Below are 25,393 nucleotides of genomic sequence, written 5' to 3' on the forward strand. Positions count from 1 at the left end.
GGATGAGGGTGCACACAGAACCTCTGGTGGGAGGGGAAAAACTGTTACTGACCTTCCGTAACCATTGTTCTTCAAGATTGGTTGCACACGTCCATTCCAACGTAGGTGTGTGCACACCCTGAGCACAGTCACTGGAATTTTTCCCCTAGAGGTATCTGTGGGGTTGGCTCTGGTGCCCTCAGGTACTGTGTGCTCACAGTGCCAATATAAAGGGCACTGCTGACCCTGCCCCCCCCCCAGTTCTTTCTTTTCGGCTAACTCCGACAGGGAGGGTCTTGGAATGGACATGTGCAACACATCTCAAAGAACAACAGTTATGGAAGGTTAGTAATAGTTTTTTCTTCTTCGAATTCTTAAACATGTCTACTCCTATGTAGGTGATTCCTAAGCAGTTATATAGGAGGAGGGCTTGGAGTTCATAGACATGCTGACTGCAAAACCGCTCAGCCAAAGATGGCATCGTCCCTGGCCTGTTGGGTGATGGCATAGTGTGCCGAGAACATGTGTGCTAATGACCAGGTGACTGCAATGGAACTGTGAAACCACTTTCAGGAGGAAAACAGGGTGCGGACACAACTGCACCTTACTCTTAAAGAAAATCATATACGGGGGCTCCAACGTGAGGGCACAAATCTCCAAAATTCTTCTAGCCAAAGGGATGGCCACTAAAAAGGCCACCTTCCGGGAAGATGAGTTAACGAATACATTGCCAGCAGCTTGAATGGGACCCATAAGCTTTGATAAGATGAGGTGTAGCTCCCAGGGAGGAATGGAATCTCTAACATGGGGGTATATCTTCTCTAGGCCTTTAGGGAAAAAGATAACCATCTCATGATGGAAGATGGACTGACTGTCGATGGGGGATGGGAGGCCAACATCACTGCAACGTCAGCCTTGATGAAAGGAACAGCCAAGCCTTGCTGTTTCAGAAACAACAGGTATTCCAATATAACCTGCAATGAAGAACTCGAGGGTTGAATTCCACGCTGGGAAGATGGGAGAAATGCTTCCATTTTGCAAAGTAAGTAGCTTTGATAGAGGACTTCCTACTACCTAGGAGGACCTGATGAACCTGTTCTGAGCAAGCAAGCTCTTCATGATTCAGCCACGAAGCTTGCAGGCTGTCAGATAAAGAGAGCTGAGGGTCAGATGGAGCAACCAACTGAGGCCCCGAGAGATCAGGTCAGGATATAAATGAGGCGGGAGCGGGGCCTCTACTGAGAGGCCTAATAGGGTGGTGAACCAATGTTGCCTGGGCCAGGCCGGGGCTATGAGAATGACCCAGTCCCAGTCCCGCTTGATCTTGATCAGAACCTTGTGCACTAGTGGGATAGGAGAAAAGGTGTAATGCAGGTGATCTATCCACAGTAGCAGAAAAGGGTCCATGAGACACCCTGAGCTCTGGCTTTGCAGGGAGCAGAACTGGTGGCATATCCTGTTGATTTGGGTAGCAAACAGATTTATCTGAGGAGTCCCCCACCATTGGAAAATGCGATACTCGGCCGAAGAGACCGCTTGTGGTGAGTGGAGAAAGACTTGCTGAGGCGATCTGCCAGCTGGTTCTGTGCTCCCGGGTGCTGAAAAGCCTTGAGGTGGATTGAATGCACTATGCAGAATTCCCACACATAGCTTGCTTCCCAGCACAGCAGGGAAGAACATGCCCCACCCTGCCTATTGATGTAAAAATGGCTGTTGTGTTGTCCATGAGAACCCATATGTCCTGGTTTGCAGTGTGAGGCAGGAACGCCTGGCAGGCTAAGATGACTGCCCTGAGCTCTCTGACGTTGATATGAAGAGAGCGCTCTTCTAGAGACCAGAGGCCTTAAGTCCCGAGGGGCCCTAAACGGGCTCCGCAGCCTAGTGCCGACGCGTCCGAAACTGGCGACGTTGAAGTGTGGGGCCGTGAAAAGGGTATTCCTGCATGAACCGTGCAAGGATCCAGCCACCAATCCAGGGAAGAGAGGACTCAAAAAGGTATGGTGAGAATTGAGTCCAGATGGTGACTGGTAGGTGAGTACACCGTGGCCAGCCATCCCTGAAGAGGTCTGAGGTGCAGCCTTGCATGTTGCACAACGTAAGTGCATGATGCCATGTGGCCCTCTCCAGCAGCTCTACACTGCTGTAACCAAGTGGGTCTTGAGGGAACTTATTGGGACCATGGTCGCCTGAAACTGGTCTCCCAGGAGGAAGACTCTGGCCTGAGTGGAGTTGAGTACCGCTTTGATGAACTCTGTTCTCTGCATTGGGACAAGGGTAGGATTTATTGTGTTTATTAGTAGACCTAAGGCCTGGAAAGTTGACTGGATGAGGAGGATGCTGGATTCCATCTGAGCCCTGGACTTTCCTTTGACTAGTCAGTCGTTGAGATATGGGTAGACATGCATTGCTCGTCTCCTCAGGCAGGCTGCCACCACTGCCATGCATTTGGGGGACAACTTCCTGGTGTAAGGGCTGGAGGAACCAACTAGGGGCCGTGCTCCTCTTGACCTGCTGCACACAGACAGGGAAGAATTAGTAGGGGAAGTAGAAGTGGGTGGCAGCCTGGGCAGCAGTGACCATGAGATGGTCGAGTTCAGGATCCTGACAAAATAAAGGAAGGAGAGCAGCAGAATATGGACCCTGGACTTCAGAAAAGCAGATTTTGACTCCCTCAAGGAACTGATGGGCAGGATCCCTTGGGAGGCTAACATGATGGGGAAATGAGTCCAGGAGAACTGGCTGTATTTTAAAGAAGACTTATTGGGCGCAGGAACAAACCATCCCGATGTGGAGAAAGAATAGCAAATATGGCAGGCGACCAGCTTGGCTTAACGAGAAATCTTTGCTGAGCTTAAACACAAAAAGGAAGCTTACAAGAAGTGGAAACTTAAGACAGATGACTAGGGAGGAGTATAAAAATATTGCTCGAGCATGCAGGGGTGTATAATCAGGAAAGCCAAAGCACAAACGGAGTTGCAGCTAGTAAGGGATGTGAAGGGTAATAAGAAGGGTTTCTACAAGTATGTTAGCAACAAGAAGGAGGTCCGGGAAAGTGTGGGACCATTACTGATTGGTGACAGATGATGTGGAAAAAGCTGAAGTTCTCAATGCTTTTTTTGCCTCTCTCTTCACAGACAAGGTCAGCTCCCAGACTGCTGCACTGGGCAGCACCATATGGGAAGGAGGTGAACAGCCAGGTTCTTGAAGCGGCGCAGGTCTAGAACAGGAACACCGGAAGCTCCCTAGAAGTGGGGGAGCCATTGGTGCTCAAATCATGGCCCTGCCCTTGCTCTGCCTCTTCCCCCAGAGGCCCCGTGCCCCTGTTTGCTCCTCTCTGCCCCCTCCTCCCATTGCTCACCCTTAAGGTAGGGAAAATGGGAGTAGAACCCCTTTCCTCTCACGTTTTGCAGAACCTCTTCCATGGCTCCCATCCGAAGGAGGGATTGGACTTATTGGACCAAGAGTCGCTTGTAAGAAGGGTCCCTGAAGAGGAAAGGGGAGTAGAAACAAACTGGAGACTAGTGTATCCCACTTCCACTGTGCACAGCACTCAGCGGTCCAAGGTGATACAGACCCAGGCACTGATGAAGTTGGACAGACGGTCCGAAAACAGAGGAGCAACTGCATCTGATATAAGGGGGACTGGGACGGGGACCTTGAGCATCTCGTCAAAAGGAGAGCTTCAAGCTCCCGAGTGCCTGGGAGCAGCATGTGTCAGTCCCAAGGCAGAAGCTGGCAAAGGCAAAGTACTGGGCAGACTGCTGGGGCCTGTCATGATTCCTAGAAGCCCCTGGGGTATATAACTGTAGGGACTTCATGGTTGTCCTGGAATCCTTAAGCCCATGGAGCTTAGCACTGATCTTCTCTGAGAAAGACCGGAAGACTGTAACCAAGAGCGCCTGTGCATGGTTACCACAAAGGCCATGGATCTGGCCACAGAATCAGCCACATCAAGGGCCGCTATGGTTTTCCCTGCATCAACCAGCAAGGAGACGTCCTATCTGGTTTCTTGAGGGAGAAGATCTTTAAACTTGTGCATGACATCCCACATATTAAAACATAGCAACCCAGCAATGCCTGCTGGTTTGCCATCCTAAGTTGCAACCCTCCAGTAGAGTAGTCCAACTTTTTGGAGTCTTTTGCCTTAGACGTTGCCCCCAATTGCCCTTGGCAATCTCTTTTGTTAGTGGCCAATGCTACCAGGGATCCTGGAGGGGGATGCGAGTATAAGAATTTGTAACCTTGGGCTGGCACATAATACTTCTTCTCCATATGCTTTAACATAGGGTGAAGGGAAACAGGGGTCTGCCAAAGAACCTTAACCGGGTCCATGTTAGCCTCACCGAGTGGCAGAGCCACCCTCGAGGGGCCCGCTGCTGTCAAAATGTCCAGCAGGCTATGAGAAGACTCCTTGACCACCTCTGCTTGGATGCCCATATTTGATGCCACCTGTTTTAACAAGTCCTGGAGAGCCTTGTGGTCATCTTGGGGAGGAGACATGCCAGCTGCCAATACCATCTCCTCTGGGGAGGAGGAAGCCAGCATCGACTGAGGGCCCTCCACCCCTCCTTCTGTATCGGCCGAGACCCATAGGCCCTCCTCTTGATGCTTGGTACCGGAGTCTAGATCAGGAGTCTCCCATCAAGGCACTGGTGGTGCTCTACTCTTGGAGGCCACCAAATAGGAGTGCCTTGAGAGAGGACCCTGGGCTGGCACCAGCCTCCAAGGACCAGAGGGCAAGCACTCGGTGATACGCTTGTGTTTGGTTTGGTGGGGGTAGGAGTGCCACGGGGAGTAGCACAGGTGGCTGCAAACAGAGTATGACCCTACTTCTGACTCCGAAGACAGAGGCGACTAGGGAGGTGTGGACCCCATCAGTGCCGGAGATCAATGCTGTGATAGTGAAGCCTGCGCTGAGGCTAGCATGGAGGGTTTTCCCCTGGATGGTACCACGGTCCTGATTCCAGGCAGAGGCTGGGAGAAGTTGGTTCCCTGGCTGATGATACCAGCGGCACCAATTCCTGCACCGCTGGAGATACAGACAGCAGCAGCGAGAGCAGGTCCTGGGTGCTGCAAATGCCTCCGGAGTTGACAGCACTGTAAACATACTGGTAACAGGCTGCCTGCTTGAAGACAGTACCAAGGAGTTAGCAGGACCTGTGTAGGCTCCTGAGTTGCTGGTACCAGCTGTTGTGGGAAGAAGAAGAGTGGCCTGATACAGGTCTCACTTTATCCCTGTCCCCAGGCCTGGCTGACTTCAGCACCAGGAATTGACCCCTCTCGTGCAGTGGCCTCTTGTGCTTCTTCTTAGGCACCAGGGATGGGGAATGATGCCAAGACTCTCGCACAGTGAGAGGAGCACTCTGCACCAACGCCAAGGTACTCAGTGCCGAGTCTGAGCGACTCAGTTCTGAAGCAGGTCTCAGAGCTGCCTCTACAAGAAGGACTTTTAATCTCACCTCTCAGTCCTTTTTTGTGTGAGATTTGAAGCCCTTACAGATCTGGCAGCAGTCCTTCCTGTGAGTCTCTCCCAAGCACTTGAGACAATTCGAGTGCGGGTCACTCAGGGGCATTGACATGCCGCAGGAGGCACAGGCCCTGAAGCCTGGTGAATGAGGCATGCGCTGGCATCAGGGAACGGATGAACTTCACCAACTGAAGCAGAAAAGGTCCAACCCTAATAGACTAAAACTGACTAAACTATATACAATGATACACACTACAAAAAAAACAGCAAAAACCACTGGGAAAGTTTGCTGAAGCAAAGAGAGCAGCTCCAGTGACCATCATGGGCAGTACGAAGGAACTGAGGGGGTGCAAGGTCGGGAGGGCCCTTTATACCAGCGCTCTAAGCACGTGGCACCTGAGGGATACCACTGGAGGAAAATTTCCGGTAACTGTGCTCGGGGTGCGCACACACCTACACTGGAAAGGACATGTGCTAGCACTCAAAGAAGAAATGGGAGATGCTGGTATGGCAGGCATGGGGGAATGGAAGAGCATGGGGATGCAGAGACCCCTGGCATGGGAGGAAAATGGGCAGTCATGGCATGGGGGAGAAGGGGGAATGAAGGTGCACACAGAGTCCCTGGCATGGGAGGAAATGGGGGGCACACTGGGCCCTGACATGGGGAGGAAGGCAGAATAGGGGCACACACAGAGCTCCTGGTGGAAGGGATGGGAGACCTTGGCATGAGTGGGGAAGGGGGAAAATGGGATATGCAGAGTCCCCGGCATGTGGGGGCAGAGAATGGAGGACCCTGTGTGATGATATTGGGGCTCTGGCTATACAACTTATGAATTCTGGTTGCTACTGCAAAGTTATTATGAACTGTTACTATGGAAACTGCTGTACCATGAATGCCTGTTGGCTGTTTATCCCCCAAGTCTTACCAGCTTGAAAAGCATGTCTTCCTCAGACAAGGACAATGTGAAGGTACTTCATGTTAACAATGGTGCTTTGAATCGACAACAGAGATGCTGAGTAGCTTTGCTCAAGCTGGGAAATGTGAAGGAAGCGGGGGGGAGGAGGGGGAGTTTGAAGCAATGGCAAATTACCAAACACAGAAGAAAGAATGACAGGAGACCAGCCTCAGGATTAAATAAGGAGTCACACGGGGAACTGGAAAGAGGGCCATCCCGGAACAGGAAGCTTTGGAAAGAAGAGAGGAAGATCGCAGAAGCTGGGGAGGAAGTGTGCATGCGGGAGAAACAACCCAGCATATAGGGGTCTGCATGAGGCAAGGGGCTACTTCCCTGAGCTCATGGGCTACTGCCCTGAGCCCATATAGCCCCCCAAGGACTGCTAAGGGAACGGTGAGCTAGCAATCACCACTGTGGTTAGGACATTCATTGTTTTCTAAATAATGATATAAAGCACAAGAAAATACAGATCAAGTAAAAGAGCAATCGTGTTGGACTCTGGGCAAAGTGTCTCCCCTTGTTAAATGCTTTACAGTTCCACACTTCTCCAGAGAGAAATAAACCATGAACCAGAAGGCTCACAAATTTTAGTGGGATATTGGCACATGGTGTGTTTAAGCAACTGGGGTATTTTGGAGGTTAGAGGTGGTCCTGAGGAGTAAAGAGCTCCATGTCCAGGAAGGGGTAGCAGACAGAGTTAGGGCCCAGGAAATGTAACAGAGAGACTAAGGAAGGAAACTGAGCTGCAGCCTGCTGAGACCCAGGGAAGCTTAACCCACCCAGGGATCCAAGACTTTGACTCCCTTCACAGCAGTCTTATGGGGAGCCAACCGGATCTGTGACACACTAAGATGGAGGGGAGGGAGCAGTGGGGTGGGTCACAGAACCTATGGTGGAGGGGAGGTTGGGCATGCTGGTATAGAGAGAAAGTGAGAATGAGGAGGCTCACAGAGCCCCGAGCATGCGGGAGGGGGCAACTGCAGATACACAGAGCCCTGACATTGGGTGGGGGGTTGGCAGGGAGTCATTGAAAAAGAAGGAAATGGGTGGGTGGTATACAGAGAGGTTGTTGGGAGAATGAAGGGATAGAATAAGCCCCTGGTGTTTGCCATGAGTTCAGCCTATACAATCATGAAGTCTGAGACCCCTGAGTTACAAACAACACCCAAGATCACTGCACCTGCATCTTTGTGGGTAGCCACTCTCACTGTTTCTCCCGTACAGGCAGTCAGTTTATGTGGGTGTCTCACACTTTTAAAATAGGAAAATATGATTGTAAAAAAACCCCACAAAAATTAGCAGGGACTTGGGAGGGGTGTAAAACTGGAACAAATTTTCACAATTTTTTTTTAAATGGACAGTGTCAATTTGGAACAAATTGATAAATTAACAGTAATAAGTCACCAGGATCAGGTGGTACTCACCCAAGAGCTCTGAAATAACTCAAATATGAAATTGCAGAAATACTAACTGTGGTATGTAACCTCTCTCTTAAATCAGCTTCTGGACCAGATGACTAAAGGATAGCTAATGTGATGCCAAATTTTAAAAAGGCTCCAGAGAGGATCCTGGCAATTACTGGTTAGCAAGCCTAATTTCAGTACCAGGCAAATTGGTTGAAACTATAGTAAAGAACAGAATTATCAGACATATACATTAACATGATTTGTGGGGAAGAGCCTACATGGCTTTTGTAAAGGAAAATCATTCCTCACCAATGTATTGACTAGGGACTGAATGGCTAGGCAGCAGTTCTGCGGAAAAGGACCTAGGGGTGACAGTGGACGAGAAGCTGTATATGAGTCAACAATGTGCCCTTGTTGCCAAGAAGGCCAATGGCATTTTGGGATGTATAAGTAGGGGCATAGCGAGCAGATTGAGGGACGTGATCATTTCCCTCTATTTGACATTGGTGAGGCCTCATCTGGAGTACTGTGTCCAGTTTTGGGCCCCACACTACAAGAAGGATGTGGATAAACTGGAGAGAGTCCAGCGAAGGGCAACAAAAATGATTAGGGGTCTGGAACACATGAGTTATGAGGAGAGGCTGAGGGAGCTGGGATTGTTTAGCCTGCAGAAGAGAAGAATGAGGGGTGATTTGATAGCTGCTTTCAACTACCTGAGAGGTGGTTCCAGAGAGGATGGTTCTAGACTATTCTCAGTGGTAGATGAGGACAGGACAAGGAGTAATGGTCTCAAGTTGCAGTGGGGGAGGTTTAGGTTGGATATTAGGAAAAACTTTTTCACTAGGAGGGTGGTGAAACACTGGAATGCGTTACCTAGGGAGGTGGTAGAATCTCCTTCCTTAGAAGTTTTTAAGGTCAGGCTTGACAAAGCCCTGGCTGGGATGATTTAATTGGGGATTGGTCCTGCTTTGAGCAGGGGGTTGGACTAGATGACCTCCTGAGGTCCCTTCCAACCCTGATATTCTATGATTCTATTAGAATTCTTGGAGGGAGGCAACGAACATGGACAAGGGTGATCCAGTGGATACAGTGTACTTGGACTTTCAGAAAGCTTTTCACAAGATCCCTCACCAAAGGCTCTTAAACAAAGTACTCAGTTATGCGATAAGAGAGAAGGACCTCTCATAGTTAAAAACACAGGAAACAGAGGGTAAGAATAAAAGGTCAGTTTTCAGAATGGAGAGAGGTAAATAGTGGTGTCCCCCTGGGGTCTGTACTGGGACCAGTGCTGTTCAACATATTCAAAAATTACCTGGAAAAAAGGGGTAAAAAGTGAGGTGGCAAAGTTTGAAAATGATACAAAATTACTCAACGTAGTTAAGTCCAAACCAGATTGTGAAGAGTTACAAAGGGATTTCACAAAACTGGGTGACTGGGCAACGGCAGATGAAATTCAGTGTTGATAAATGCAAAGTAATGCACATTGGAAAACAAGACCCAAACTATATATACAAAATTATAGGGTCTAAATTAACTGATACCAGTCAAGAAAGTCATTGTGGCTAGTTCTCAGAAAACATTCGCTCAATGTGCAGCAGCAGTCAAAAAAGCGAACAGAATGTTGGGAACCATTAGGAAAGGGATAGATAATAAGACAATAAATATCATAATGCCACTATATACATCCATGGTATGCCCACACCTTTCTGGTTGCCCATCTCAAAAAAATTATACTAGAAATGGAAAAGGTACAGAGAAGGGCAAGAAAAATTATTACAGGTTTGGAACAGCTTCCATATGAGGAGAGATTAAAAACACTGGGACTGTTCATCTTGGAAAAGAGACAACTAAGGGGGGGGATAAAATAGAGGTCTATAAAATCATGACTGGTGTGGAGAAAAAGTGTTATTTACCCCTTCATATAACACAAGAAAAAGGGGTCACCCAATGAAAGTACCAGGCAGCAGGTTTAAAGCAAACAAAAGGAAGTATTTCTTCACACACTGCACCGTCAACCTGTGGAACTCTTTGTTAGAGGATGTTGTGAAGGCCAAGACTATAACAGGGTTCAAAAAAGAACTAGATAAGTTCCTGGAGGATAGGTTCATCAATGGCTATTAACCAGGATGGGCAGAGATGCAAAACCATGCTCTGCAGTGTCCCTAGCCTCTGTGTGCCAGAATCTGGTAAAGTGGGTCAGGGGATGGATCACTTGATGACTACCTGTTCTGTTCATTCCCTCTGAAGCACCTGGCACCAGCCACTATTGCAAGACAGGAGACTGGGCTAGATGGACCATTGGTCTGATCCAGTATGGCTGTTCTTGTGTGCCCATATAAAAACTACTGCCTCCACAAGACCTATCAACACTTAGCTTAAACTCCAGCCCCCTCCACCACCCCATAGGATCAGTACTTGAAAAAACAAACTGAGACACTCAAGACATTGCTGCAAAAAGCAAAAGCATATTCTTGTTGTAGTGCTCATCCTCTCCCTGTTCCCAGTTTATCACCTCCCGCACATTACAGCGTAAACTGTGGGAGAGAGACATTGTCTTATCTATCTGCAACATCCCAGCAGGTTTACAGGGCTGGAAAAGAAACTGAAGGAATCACTCATTCTCTTGTCTCTCTTCTTCACCCCACACTCAACTTCTTCTTCAGTCACGCCGGCCCCAGTTCCTCCTCTTCACTCTGAAGAGTCGCCCACTTTCTTGGGGAATTCCTTACCCTGAACTGGGAGCTGACGGTCGGCCTGCGCCTCTGGGTTCCCATCTTCAGAGTTTCCTCACTGCTCCGGCTGGAGACTCTTTCAAAGAGGTCATAGATGAAGTCCAGCCTGGCGGTGAGGAGGAGGGTCAGACAGAAAACACAGGACATCAGATTCTAGGGTCAGCTACGAAAGAATCAGAGCTTGGGTGCTCATTTACCACCCGACCCATGTGCCAGACATCCTACTTATACCTTCCCAAAACACCACTACACAACAATGCGGCTGCAGCACAGGGCTCAGCAGGGCATCCCCTCCATCTAGATGCACAGACCCCTAAACTGCTGCAACACTGACAGCAGCCCACACTCCAGATGCAGAGCTGCATTTCCTGTCTCTTACTACCTCGAAGCATGATGTTACACAGACAGTGTTCTGCATTCTGTCTTAAGCAGCACATCTCCTCCTTCTTGCTACACAGACCCCCAAGGAGGAACTGCTCAAACAGCAATCCATGTTCCAGCCAGATTGCTGCATCCCTTCTCTCATGGCACAGCCACACGGTATTCCAGTCACACGTCATGTAATTGCCTTCACAGATACCCACTCTTGGAGATGAACCATTGAAAGCATGTTACCCGAGAAGGCTCTGAGCCTTGAAACATATGCAGTCTGTTCCCAATCTTTCTGCTGATTTTCCTTTTCTCATGCAGAGGCATTCATTGGCTCTGGTATCTCCAAGTTATTATTATTGTTATTTCTAGCAGTTTTTACTTTTCCATCTGGCTGAAAGTTTCTTAGTTTGTCTATAACATGGACAAGGGTGATCCACTGGACTTTCAGAAAGTCTTTGACAAGATCCCTCACCAAAAGCTCTTAATCAAAGTAAGCAGTCATATGATAACAAGGAAGGTCCTCTCATGGACCAGTAACTGGTTCAAAGGACGGGGGAAAGGGTAGGAATAAACGGCCAGTTTTCAGAATGAAGAGAGGTAAATAGTGATGTCCCCCAGGGATCTGTCCTGGGACCAGTGCTGTTCAACATATTCAAAAATTATCTGGAAAAAGGGGTAAAAAGTGAGGTGGCAAATTGGCAGATGATACAAAATTACTCAAGATAGTTAAGCCCAAAGCAGACTGTGAAGCGCTCCAAAGGGATCTCACAATACTGGGTGACTAGGCAACAAAATGACAGATGAAATTCAATATTGATGATTGCAAAGTGATGCACATTAGAAAACATAAACCAAATTATAAATACAAAATGATGGGATCTAAATTAGCTGTTACCACTCAAGAAAGAGATCTTGGAGTCATTGTGGATAGTTCTCTGAAAACATCCACTCAATGTGTAGCCGCAGTCAAAAAATGCTAACAGAAAGTTAGGAACCATTAGGAAAGGGATAGATAATAAAACAATAAATATCATAATGCTCTATATAAATCCAGGATATGTCCACACCTTGAATACTGTCTGCAGTTCAGCCTCTCCTCCAGAACCTCCTACAGCTGCCCTCTGTGACTTCTTTCTCTCAGATTGTCCCTGATCATAGATAGCCCCAGGTGCTGCCCCACCCTCTTAACTGGCCAAACAGGGAGCACCAGTGCTGGCACAGGGGACCTGGACCTGCTTCATTTAAAGGGGTCAGCCACCCTGTGACATCCCTAAAATATCATCATATATCCCAGCCCACCTTCTAGCAAAGGAGTGAGATCCTGTAGCTGCTGATAGTCCATGTGTCTGAGACCCTGCACTAGGGCCCTTACCCCTAGATGATTTCATAGCAAGAGCTCCCTGTATCCAAAGGCCCTCAGAAGGAACATCAGATGGCAATGAGGTGACCTCTGAAGGTCCTAGGAACTTAGGACTGAGGCCTCCTGTGTCCTCAAGTCCAGTGCCCCTCCATTGCAGGCCCTCAGTTTGGAGCTCTCCGATCCAGGTTCCCAAGCCCAAGAACTTCAAGAAAAAACAGGCAGAGGGAAGAGGACAGAAAAATTCTGAGTATAGCTCTTTATGCCTTGCTAGAAGCTTAAAGGGGCTGTAAAGATTTATAACAGCACCCTGGAGGATTCCCCCCGCACAGTGATGGCACAGGACCACCATGGCTAGCCCAACACCCTCTGCCCCATACAGCCCCCAGCATGGGGGAGCGCCATGGGATTGGTCAGGGACACAGTGGGAAAAGAATCATAGAATATCAAGGTTGGAAGGGACCTCAGGAGGTCATCTAGTCCAACCCCCTGCTCAAAGCAGGATCAATCCCCAACTAAATCATCCCAGCCAGGGCTTTGTCAAGCCTAACCTTAAAAACCTCTAAGGAAGGAGATTCCATCACCTCCCTAGGTAACCCATTCCAGTGTTTCACCACGCTCCTAGTAAAATAGTGTTTCCTAATATCCAACCTAAATCTCCCCCACTGCAACTTGAGACCATTACTCCTTGTTCTGTCATCTGCTACCACTGAGAACAGTCTAGAGCCATCCTCTTTGGAACCCCCTTTCAGGTAGTTGAAAGCAGCTATCAAATCCCCCCTCATTCTTCTCTTCTGCAGACTAAACAATCCCAGTTCCCTCAGCCTCTCCTCATAAATCATGTGCTCCAGCCCACTAATCATTTTTGTTGCCCTCCGCTGGACTCTTTCCAATTTTTCCACATCCTTCTTGTAGTGTGGGGCCCAGAACTGGACACAGTACTCCAGATGAGGCCTCACCAATGTCAAATAGAGGGAAATGATCACGTCCCTCAATCTGCTCGCTATGCCCCTACTTATACATCCCAAAATGCCATTGGGCCTTCTTGGCAACAAGGGCACATTGTTGACTCATATACAGCTTCTCATCCACTGTCACCCCTAGGTCCTTTTCTGCAGAACTGCTGCTGAGCCACTCGGTCCCTAGTCTGTAGCGGTGCATGGGATTCTTCCATCCTAAGTGCAGGACTCTGTACTTGTCCTTGTTGAACCTTGTCAGATTTCTTTTGGCCCAATCCTCTAATTTGTCTAGATCCCTCTGTAGCCTACCTACCTCTCCTCCTAGTTTAGTGTCATCTGCAAACTTGCTGAGGGTGCAGTACATGCCCTCCTTCAGATCATTAATGAAGATATTGCACAAAACCGGCCCCAGGTCTGACCCTTGTGGCACTCTGCTTGATACCGGCTGCCAACTAGACATGGAGCCATTGATCACTTCCTGCTGAGCCCGACGATCTAGCCAGCTTTCTATCCACCTTATAGTCCATTCATCCAGCCCATACTTCTTTAACTTGCTGGCAAGAATACTGTGGGAGACAGTATCAAAAGCTTTGCTAAAGTCACGGAATAAACACATCCACTGCTTTCCCCTCATCCACAGAGCCAGTTATCTCATCATAGAAGGCAATTAGACTAGTCAGGCATGACCGTCAGGCAGACTAGTCAATCCATTCTGACTGGTTCCTGATCACTTTCCTCTCCTCTAAGTGCTTCAGAATTGATTCCTTAAGGACCTGCTCCATGATTTTGGAGGCCACAGCAGTTTGCATTTTTGGTATTGTAGGGTGCAGAGCATCAGTAGGGAAGCTGCCATAAGCTAGAGCAGACCTTGAGACTGCTCTAACTTATGCTGGGGGCTGTGCTGTCCACTGGAGCAGCAAATGTGGCATAAAGAATCTGAAAGCCCCAGATGCAAACAGCAAATCAATGTTGCATAGATTTCGCCACTACAGCACCTGTAAAATTGTCCTGTCGGCTTCTCCTCCCCCTCTCAGGCTACTCGTTCAGCATCTCCTTTGGTGCCCCTTCTTCCTCCCCACTCTCCGCAGCGTGAGGGTGAGGATGGTATGTACATGCATGGCTATGCCTGTTAAGTACTGCAGTTCCCTGAGTCAAAGGATCCCTTGGGAGTTCCAAAGTGTCACCTTTCTGGCACAGAAAATCTTCATGGAAGAAAACAAGCAAAGTCCATCCCATAACAAAGGCAATGCTGATACTCAATATATGTTTCTTTGTATCAATTTCTTTGCAGTAAAACTGACTTCTTCTCCAGCCCCCACTCCTGCTGCCAATATACAGAGAGATAGGAACTTGGTCAATCATATAAAGTAACTCTTCCTCTCCATGACCCTGCTACCATGTGAATGCTGCTCAATTTAGTCCCACAGAGTCCTCTTCATCCCAGCCTCCCTTCTCCCCTGCTGAGCATTAAGGGCTGCTTACCTGCTATCCTTCAGCATATTTAAAATGTCATCCCGAAAGGTGTCTCTGTTCTTCTCCAGAAACCCTCTCACATCATACAATACCTGTGACACAGACAATACACACTGACTAGTACATAACAATGCAAGCAATTCAAGCCACAGTGACACCCCCTCCCCCACACATGCCAGCATACAGGGCCACCCTGCACGCAGCCCCACTGTGTGCCAATGACAGGACAACAGAGCAGGAAACTCCGACATGCCCATGCACTGCAGGCATGTGCTTAGAGCCCTGGCTCCTGGAGTCTCTCCATGAGGTCGCAATCCAGGCTTTCATGTACAAAAAAGTTGTTTCTAGCACTCAAAGTTCCAAAGAAAACCTTCAAAACGTAGAATGTCTACACTACAGAGCCTAGGCTGACATAGCTATGCTGGCATAGACCCCTAGTGTAGACGCGGCATACGCTGACAGAAGGAGTCTACCTGCCAGCGTAGAACATCTCCTCCCTGGCCAACCTGAGCTATGTCACTGGAAGCACGCCTTTGCTGAGAGAGCTGTGTCTACACCGATGGTTTTGTCAACAGAGCATACTCTTATCTTTCTCCATTCACGCACACAGATCGAGGACTGCTGACCCCGACTCCTCACAATACACACACAGCTGCCAATCACACCACACACACACACACAGTGGCCAACCCCTTCTGCCCCCCTCACATACAGCAGCCTACGCATAGGGCACTGAATCCCTTCCACACACGCAGAGAGGGAAGGTAATATCCTTCCCATATGGGAACGAACACACACGCACAGAGCACCTGTACACACCAAGGCAGAGCAGACAGATCCCATGCAAGGAATTGGCGGCTGTGATTGCAGAGCCATTGGCCATTATCTTTGAAAACTTGTGGCGAACGGGGGAAGTCCCGGATGACTGGAAAAAGGCTAATGTAGTGCCAATCTTTAAAAAAGGGAAGAAGGAGGATCCAGAGAACTACAGGCCAGTCAGCCTCACCTCAGTCCCTGGAAAAATCATGGAGCAGGTCCTCAAAGAATCAATCCTGAAGCACTTGCATGAGAGGAAAGTGATCAGGAACAGCCAGCATGGATTCACCAAGGGAAGGTCATGCCTGACTAATCTAATTGCCTTTTATGATGAGATTACTGGTTCTGTGGATGAAGGGAAAGCAGTGGATGTATTGTTTCTTGACTTTAGCAAAGCTTTTGACATGGTCTCCCACAGTATTCTTGTCAGCAAGTTAAGGAAGTATGGGCTGGATGAATGCACTATAAGGTGGGTAGAAAGCTGGCTAGATTGTCGGGCTCAACGGGTAGTGATCAATGGCTCCATGTCTAGTTGGCAGCCGGTATCAAGTGGAGTGCCCCAAGGGTCGGTCCTGGGGCCGGTTTTGTTCAATATCTTCATAAATGATCTGGAGGATGGTGTGGATTGCACTCTCAGCAAATTTGCGGATGATACTAAACTGGGAGGAGTGGTAGATACGCTGGAGGGGAGGGATAGGATACAGAAGGACCTAGACAAATTGGAGGATTGGGCCAAAAGAAATCTGATGAGGTTCAATAAGGATAAGTGCAGGGTCCTGCACTTAGGACGGAAGAATCCAATGCACCGCTACAGACTAGGGACCGAATGGCTAGGCAGCAGTTCTGCAGAAAAGGACCTAGGGGTGACAGTGGACGAGAAGCTGGATATGAGTCAGCAGTGTGCCCTTGTTGCCAAGAAGGCCAATGGCATTTTGGGATGTATAAGTAGGGGTATAGCAAGCAGATCGAGGAACGTGATCATTCCCCTCTATTCGACATTGGTGAGGCCTCATCTGGAGTACTGTGTCCAGTTTTGGGCCCCACACTACAAGAAGGATGTGGATAAATTGGAGAGAGTCCAGCGAAGGGCAACAAAAATGATTAGGGGTCTAGAACACATGACTTATGAGGAGAGGCTGAGGGAGCTGGGATTGTTTAGTCTGCAGAAGAGAAGAATGAAGGGGGATTTGATAGCTGCTTTCAACTACCTGAAAGGGGGTTCCAAAGAGGATGGCTCTAGACTGTTCTCAATGGTAGCAGATGACAGAACGAGGAGTAATGGTCTCAAGTTGCAGTGGGGGAGGTTTAGATTGGATATTAGGAAAAACTTTTTCACTAAGAGGGTTGTGAAACACTGGAATGCGTTACCTAGGGAGGTGGTAGAATCTCCTTTCTTAGAGGTTTTTAAGGTCAGGCTTGACAAAGCCCTGGCTGGGATGATTTAACTGGGAATTGGTCCTGCTTCGAGCAGGGGGTTGGACTAGATGACCTTCAGGGGTCCCTTCCAACCCTAATATTCTATGATTCTATGATCCCTCACATATCAGATCGCAGTGCACTTTAACTTACAAACGAATTAATGAGGCCTCATTGTTATGGCCACAAAAAGGGTCCCCTAGCATTGCCGGACCACTGGGGGAGGGCACTCTTACCCACATCTCTCCAGGGGCCTGCCAAGAAGGCTGCAGTTGTAAGAGAAAGAAATGTCTTAGGAAGACGGAGGATAGTTCTGCTGTCACATCACCACACACAGCACTCAACTCAGCATCAAACAACAAAGGCCAACTAATTCAGAAGGCAGAAGTAGAGGCCTGTGTAATGTACAGTGGCAGAGTGACAGAGGAAGACTTAATCACTGAAGAAATAAGTAGCAAGGTACTAGGACAGTGGTTGTCAACCAGGGCTCCGGGGCCTCCGGGGGGGCCGTGAGCAGGTTTCAAGGAGTCCGCCAAGCAAGGCTGGCATTAGACTCGCTGGGGCCCAGGGCAGAAAGCCAAAGCCCCACTGCATGGGGCTGAAGCCCGGGGCCCTGAGCCCCGCCACCTGGGGAGGAAGCCGAAGCCTGAGCAATGTAGCTTTGTGGGGGGCCCTGTGGCGTGGGGCCATGGACAATTGCCCTGCGTGGTACCCCCTAATGCCAGCCCTGGTTTTTAGATGCAGAAAAGCAGCTGTTGTGACACAGGGGGGCCGTGGGGTTTTTATAGCATGTTGGTGAGAGAGGGGGCCCTCAGAAAGAAAAAGGTTGAGACCCCCTGCACTAGGGCACAAAGATACTTTCCCCATTTTAAAATATTCTGGTAAATTTATTTTTCAAATAGCTGTAGCACCACAGTGACTGGGATAGACTGTGAAAATATGGTCCTGAGTGTTCGGATTTCATCAAGTCATGCCGTACAGAAAATGGGATTTGAAGCATGTATAGAACATTTGTAACTATGGACCAAATTTTCAGAAGATCTCAGTCACTTATCATCCACTTGATACCAGTGGCTTAGATCCTTCTACCTGCTGTCTCCTTCCTCTTGGGCATGTTTCAAAATACAGCATGCACACCTACCTCTCCAGCATAATGCCTGATCCCAAACTGGTGATCTGTCACCCGTGGCTTCACATAGTAATGGTTACTCTGAAATAAAGAAGAAAAAGGTTTCTGGTTATCTGCCATAAGAACAAACAGGCTCATGCAACAGCTCTGTCTCCGCTATGATCCAAGGAACAGTTTTGGCGCCTAAACTGGGGTGGGTGGGGACCTTGATTGCCCCATAGCCTGACCCCAGAGGCTGCACAGTAACCTACATCTACCTTGCAAATATATATTCCAATACCATAAAAAGGCCCAATCTTCCCAGGCTCTATGAACAGAGGATTGCAGAATTGGACCCAAAACCTGCATATGTTACATATAAGGCTAGGACATGGCTGGCATGATACTAATACTTACACAGATTTGGCATTGACCAAAACTTTCGGCGCAGGATATAAAAACAAGGGAGTTTGTTTAGCATAGCAGTTCTGCACCTTTTTAGAAGAATTAATTATACTTCTCCTGTCTCCCTTTGTTTTATGTTCTTCTTTACATCTGCCTTTTCTTTCTTTCACTGGGTATCTTCTAGTCCATGTTGTTCAGCCTGTTTGCCCTTGCTGTTTCCTATTGATTTTAGTACACCCAGATTTCTCTACCACCCTCTTGCCTCCATGTCAAGAATCTTTTCTTGATTCCTTTTGCCTCCCCTTTCACTTTTGTTTTGTCCCTGTTTATTAATGTCTCTCTCCTTCCCTCCCAATCCACTTCCTTTCCTGGACTTCCCTCATTCCCTCTCAGAATAATATCCAAAGTCTTTTGTCAACATTCACCTCTCCGCTCTCCTGCGAAGCCCACGTTTTTCATCATCCCACAACACATTCCCCACTGTCTTCCTAAGTCTCTTGCTTCTTTCTCATCCTAATCTCTCCAAAAGGTTATCTACTTTTTGGTAACTTGAGTTCTTTGAGATGTTTTGTTCCCCATGGGTGCTCCACCACAGGACATGAGTGGACCCATGCATTCTCAACTGGATATTTGAATCAGCTGTGCCCGCAGATCTGTGCCTGCACCCTACACAACCTTGTGCTCCAGAATGAGGGTATATAGGGAGGAGCAGATCTGCTGTTGGTCCAGTTTCTTCTCAACTACTGAGCCAAAAGACTCTGCAGCAGAGAGGAAGGAGGGCAGGAGGCGGAGCACACATAGGGACAAAAACTTCTCAAAGAACTCAAGTTACGAAGAGGTCAAGTATATGTCCCTATGGGTGTTCCACAATAGGTGACTCTCAAGCAGTGACTCAACGAGGAGGCGGTGCTGAGGAGGCAGATCAAGATGGTTTGGAAGACAGCATCATCAATATTGTGTCCATCTTGGACATGGATAGGATAGCACAATCTTTTAAGAACTTGTCAGCTGAGGACCAGGTTGTGACCCTGCAAATTTCTACAATGAAGGAAAGGGCTACAGAAGTGGACTGAGCACTGATGGAGTGGGCTGTCACCCTGGAGAGGGACAAGTTGTACCCCATTAGCCTCGTAGGAGGCTATGACACAAACTGAAACCCACTCTGACAATCTCTGTGTGGAAATTGATTGTCCTTTCATTCTTTTAGAGAACGATACAAACAGCCTAGGGGAAATTCTAAAGATTCTTGCTCTGTCCAGATAGAAGGTGAGTGCCTTTCTAACATATAAAGTGTGGCGGCTAGCTTCTCCTCTTGAGGAATAAAGTTTGGGAAAGAATACAGGCAGATGGATATCCTGATTGAGATGAAAGTCCAGTGAGACCTTTGGTAGAAATTAAGGATGGGAACATAGCATGACCTGGAGGATTAGTGGTGTCAGAGAGCAGGCGTAGAAGAGTGTGGGGTAGGGAATAGCAGGGTATCTTCCAAAGATATGCAGCTGCATCCTCAGTTGAGTGTGTACATGCCGAACAGGCACAACCTTGGCAAATGAGTTTCTGTACCTCTCCATTTTCATGCCCACTGCCCACAAGAATCATCATACTGGATGCCTTTCTCCTAGGCTGGGGAGCACAGAGCAAAAGGTCCCACAGGATACATTGCTTCACATCAGTGTCTTAGAACTAGGGCAGTTTTTTCTGCGTGTCAGCACTTTTTCTACAACATTCAGGGTTCTTGTGTCAGAGTAACAATAAGACAACAGGACAGTGATGCACTATGTAAATCGGTAAGGGGGAGCAAGATCTCAGTCCTTATACATAGAATCACTGGAACTGGTATTTTGCCTACCGCACAGAGATTTCTGCAGTTTATCTGCCAGGTCTCCAGAACACGATGGGAGATGCAATAAGCAGAAACTTCCATCAGTACCACAAGTGGGAGCTCAGCAACCTAATCTGCCACATCATCTGCGAAGCATGGGATCTCCCCACAGTGGATCAGGTAGTTGAAAGCAGCCATCAAATCCCCCCTCATCTTCTCTTCTGCAAACTAAACAATCCCAGTCCCCTCAACCTCTCCTCGTAAGTCATGTGCTCCAGCCCCCTAATCATGGCCATGCTTTCACCCACTCCCTCCACCCCCTCTTCAGGGATTCTCCTCACATGGACCTCCTAAACCTGGAGGTTCAATCCCCTCCTTCCATCTGGGGACGATAGAGCCAGTTCCCCCAGAAATTGTGGGAAGAGGATTTTATTCCAAATATTTCCTGGTTCCCAAAAGAAATGGTGTCTGGAGGTCAATTCTAGGCCTCAGGAACCTGAACACCTATGTTATTTTGCAGCTCTTCAGTGGATCTCATTGCAACCCCAACCAATACAAAAAGCCATATTTTCTGTTCCACCTGAAAGGGGGTTCCAAAGAGGATAGATCTAGACTGTTCTCAGTGGTACCGGATGACAGAACAAGGAGCAATGGTCTCAAGTTGCAGTGGGGGAGATTTAGGTTGGATATTAGGAAAAACCTTTTCACTCGGAGGGTGGTGAAGCACTGGAATGGGTTACCTCGGGAGGTGGTGGAATCTCCTTCCTTAGAGGTTTTTAAGGTAAGGCTTGTCAAAGTCCTAGCTGTGATGATTTAGTTGGGGATTGGTCCTGCTTGGAGCAGGGAATTGGACTAGATGACCTCCTGAGGTCCCTTCCAACCCTGATATTCTATGATACCCCAGAAGTTAAGCCAACAAGGAAGGCCAGGGAACTGAGGAGGGTGGCAGTTAAAGCACATATTTGTGCAAAATTAAAGAAGGAAAAAGCAAATATTAATACAAAACAAAAACAAAAACTGAGTAAAGTAAATAAAATAATGGGTAATAGCTTCTAGGAAACAGCAGACATGCCAATTTCTCCGTCTCAAGATGTAGGCAGTTGAGAAGGAACTGGAGCTGCAGCAGGTCTGCTCGTCCCCATATACCGTCACTCTGGAGCACAGGTTGTGTAGTGTGCAGGTGTGGACAAATGGACACTGCTGATTCAAATCTCTGGTCAAGAGTACACAAGTGTGCATCTCCTGTGGTGGACCACCCGTAAGGAAACATATTCAAAGAAGCAGCTCCATTCTTTCATGAATCCAAACTCTCTCAACTTTTCCCCTTCTGCCCCATGAGGGCCACAGGATCCCCAGCAGCTATGGCTAGGCCCCTTTTTGTGCTCCTCCTGGCTTCCCTGGGTGCCAGACTTTAGCTTGTACATGGACCTCTCCTCCTCCTCACCTATAAATCCCTCCTTTCTTTATCTTCACTCAAATCCCCCAGTCTCTCATACACCTCACTGGACTCTACATTAACTACAGTCCCTCACGAAAACACAGACATAGGTGGCATTGTGGGCAGCTCAGTGAAAACTTTGTTCAATGCACAGCAGTTGCAAATAAAAAAGCAAACAAAATATTTGGAAGCATAAAGGCAAGAAATGGAAAATACTACTGAAAATATTGCAATGTAATTTTATAAATCAATGGTCCTTCTTACCAGTGATACAATATTTGATTCTGGTCACTTATCTCAGAAAGGATATACAGACAAAGAGGGGTTCAGAGATGGGCAACAGAAGCCTGAGAAATTTTCCATATGAAGAGAAACTGAAGAGACCCAGACAGTTCAGAGAAGAGATGAATAAGGGATTAGGGTGGGGGGACAAGCTACAAGTATACAATAAAATGAAGCTACAAAATAATGAACAGGATAAAGAAGGTAAATTAGGCATTTCTGTTTACCCCATCTGTCAATATAAAAACAAAGGGACATTCGATGAAATTGAAAGGCAGCAAATTTAAGACTGATACAAGGAAATATTTTTATACAGAGTGCACAATTACCCTATGTAATTACCTCAGTCATTTGATACAAGGGAGGCAAGGAACACAGTACTGTTAAAAGGATTGGGTGTTTATGTGAATAATGAAAAAATTAACAGTTCTATTAGACAAGATTTAATTCAAATAATAAAAAAAGAGGAAATAAACCCTCCTGCTTCAGATCACGAATAGACATGGTTAAGGTGTGTGTTGGGGGGGTGGATGTTTGGGAGGGGGGCAAGCAGCAGCAGGTGGGAGGTAGGTAGAACTAGGGGCCACCAAATGAAATTAATGGGTAGCAGGTTTAAAACAAATAAAAGGAAGTTCTTCTTCACTCAGCACACAGTCAACCTGTGGAACTCCTTGCCTGAGGAGGTTGTGAAGGCTAGGACTATAACAGGGGTTAAAAGAGAACTGGATAAATTCGTGGAGGTTAAGTCCATTCATGGCTATTAGACAGGATGGGTAAGGAATGGTGTCCCTCGCCTCTGTTTGTCAGAGGGTGGAGATGGATAGCAGGAGAGAGATCACTAGATCATTACCTGTTACACTCCCTCTGGGGCACCTGGCATTGGCCACTGTCAGTAGACAGAATACTGGGCTGGATGGACCTTTGGTCTGACCCACTATGGCCATTCTTATGTTCGCTACCCAAGTAGAAAATTATTCTGTAACTGCCTACTAGGGCGTTTCTCCCTCTTCCTCTGAAGCAGTTGGTGCTGGTCACTGTCAGAGACAGGATACAGGACTAGATGTACTAATCTGGTAGGGCAATTCCTATGATTAAGGCTGGGAGTCTTTCACCAGGTCACGGATTCCATGACTTTCTGGGAACTCCGTGACTTCTGCAGCGGCCGGTGTGTCTGACCCCAGGGCAATCTGAGCAACTGGGGCATCCACAGGGCCAGCGGCACTGGCTCCTTCTCGGGCGCCCCCGGGGCCAGCTGCACTGGCCGCTGCTTGGGTGGAGAGCAGAGCAGAGGAGCAGTAGAGGGGCCCTGGGCTGTGCCCCCACCAACCCCTGGAGCAGCAGCGGTGCCGCACCGGAGGCCCCCACCCAGAGCAGCAGCAACACTCTGGTGTCCCCCAGAGCACCTAAGATTTAGTCAGGGGTATTTATAATAAAAGTCATGGACAGATCGCAGACCTGACCTTTATTAAAAATACCTGTGACTAAATCGTACCTATGATCCTAGGACTGACTGCTCCAGCATTCTATGACAAAAGGCAGGAAGGAGGTTTCCCCAAACTACCAGGAATGATCAAAGACTTTCCATCAAAAACAATGAGACAGATCTGTGCCTGACCCGGGAAGATGGAGAGAGACAGCTCAACACTACAGAGCCACCGCCATTGAGGGCTGGTCTACACTACAGCTGCAAGTCGACCTAAGTTACACTACTTCAGTTACATGTCTACGCTCTGCTGTGTCGATGGGAGACGCTCTCCCACCAACTTACCTTACACTTCTCAGAAAGCTGGAGTAAGACATCAACAGGAGAGCACTCTGCCATCGACTTCGACATCACTGCATCGATCGCAGCAGTGTTGATTTAGCATAAGTATAGACATGCCCTGAGTGAGGCATCGAAACACGGGAGCAAACCCAACACACTGTGCAGTCACATCAGGGGCACTAGGAGTCAAACCCCAAACAATGGAACTGTGGCCAATGGGAGCTGCAGGGGCGGCACCTGCAGATGGGGCGGCGCACAGAGCCATCTGGCCACGCCTCCACATAGGAGCCGGAGAAGGGACATGCCACTGCTTCCAGGAGCTGCTTGAGGTAAGCACTGCCTGGAGCCTGCACCTCTGATGCACCCCAGCCCCCTACCCCAGCCCTGATCTCCCTCCAATTTTGTGAGCATTCATGGCCTGCCATTCAATTTCCATACCGAGATGTGGCCCTTGCGCCAAAAAGTTTGCCCACCCCTGGCCTAGGGGATGGTTTGCTTACTTACCGCATGCTGGTTGTGCAGTTTTTCCAAGAGGGTGCTGTCTGTGCCCTTGGGAAATCGACTCTCCTCATTGACCAGTGCCAGCAAACCTAGTTTCTACAGCCAAATGAGAGACAGCCTTTACCAACCAGTAAAACTACAAACTGCACAGGATTCAGGCTAGAGAAATAAAGGTTTGAGACTGTCATGCTGAATGACACCCTTCGAGTTACACCCTAGAAAGCTTGAGTGTAAAGGGTGCCTGGTGGCCAATCTACAGACTCAACAAGTAGAATGCTGGCTCGTCGCCAAGTATGTGGAAATGAAATTTCTTTATAAAATCCATATTTTGAAGGTTAAAGCCCTACCTAAGTCGATCCCAAACAATGAGCAGAGGATTTGCATTCTTACAGAGGGGCTTTTTAGGGGATGAAGAGGCCCATGCTCTTGGGAGAACAAGATGTGAAAAAGATCTTGCTGATCTACCCATGCTTTAACATGTGGAAACACCAGCAGAATCCCAGAGACCATGTGATAGCCAACCACAGAACAGAATGTGGGAGCCAGCCCTGCAGCTTAGGCCATGCATTGGCAAAGTACAATAAAAACAAATGCCTAAGTGTGGGGAAGGAAAAATTGTTAAGTGTCATGCCAGGTCAAGCCTGCCAGGATTCTTGGAACTAGATGAATTCTATAAAGAACTGCCCACCTTCTCAATGAGATCTAAGCACTCTGCATTGTCCATCCAGTCAATGGCTTCCCAGCTTATTCCCTCCCTGCCAAACAAGAAGAAAAAAAACCAGTGATATAAGGAGTAATCTCCCAGTCCCTGGGGTGGGGTGAAGGAATATTAGAGGCAGCTCAGAGCTACATTGCGAGGACCCAAGGGGGATTCAAGGGATCGACCACACCACCACCATCCCCAGGCTCCCTGGAGAAGAAAGTAGGAAGTGGAAGACATGACTTCCAGGGGGGAGTAGGAGGTGGAGGAACAACTGGAAGCAAAATATCTGGAAATTTCCAAGATAGACATGCCTACCGCAAAGGAACAAAAAAAACTGATATTTTCTTCACTGGGATGTGAAAAAAAAATAATTCAATGAATCCATGTTTTTTAAGAGCCTTGCATTATCCAATAATGGCCTTGGCAGCGGCCTCAC

The 25,393-nt window shown here is 48.0% G+C and overlaps 1 protein-coding gene across 1 annotated transcript in view; it reads right to left on the minus strand.

Annotated features, from left to right (window-relative positions):
- Nucleotides 1-25,393, minus strand: part of LOC140895349 (unconventional myosin-X) — a 274,354-nt gene that overhangs the window by 118,195 nt on the left and 130,766 nt on the right. The window contains exons 14-18 of the mRNA XM_073304794.2: nucleotides 24,943-25,009; nucleotides 24,258-24,350; nucleotides 18,075-18,143; nucleotides 14,711-14,793; nucleotides 10,538-10,646 (exon numbers count right to left, since the gene is read on the minus strand). Of these exons, the coding sequence (XP_073160895.2) occupies nucleotides 10,538-10,646; nucleotides 14,711-14,793; nucleotides 18,075-18,143; nucleotides 24,258-24,350; nucleotides 24,943-25,009 (421 nt within the window). The remainder of the gene's footprint in view (nucleotides 1-10,537; nucleotides 10,647-14,710; nucleotides 14,794-18,074; nucleotides 18,144-24,257; nucleotides 24,351-24,942; nucleotides 25,010-25,393) is intronic.

Source organism: Lepidochelys kempii, chromosome 11, assembly GCF_965140285.1.
Source record: "Lepidochelys kempii isolate rLepKem1 chromosome 11, rLepKem1.hap1, whole genome shotgun sequence".
Lineage (NCBI taxonomy): Eukaryota > Metazoa > Chordata > Testudines > Cheloniidae > Lepidochelys > Lepidochelys kempii.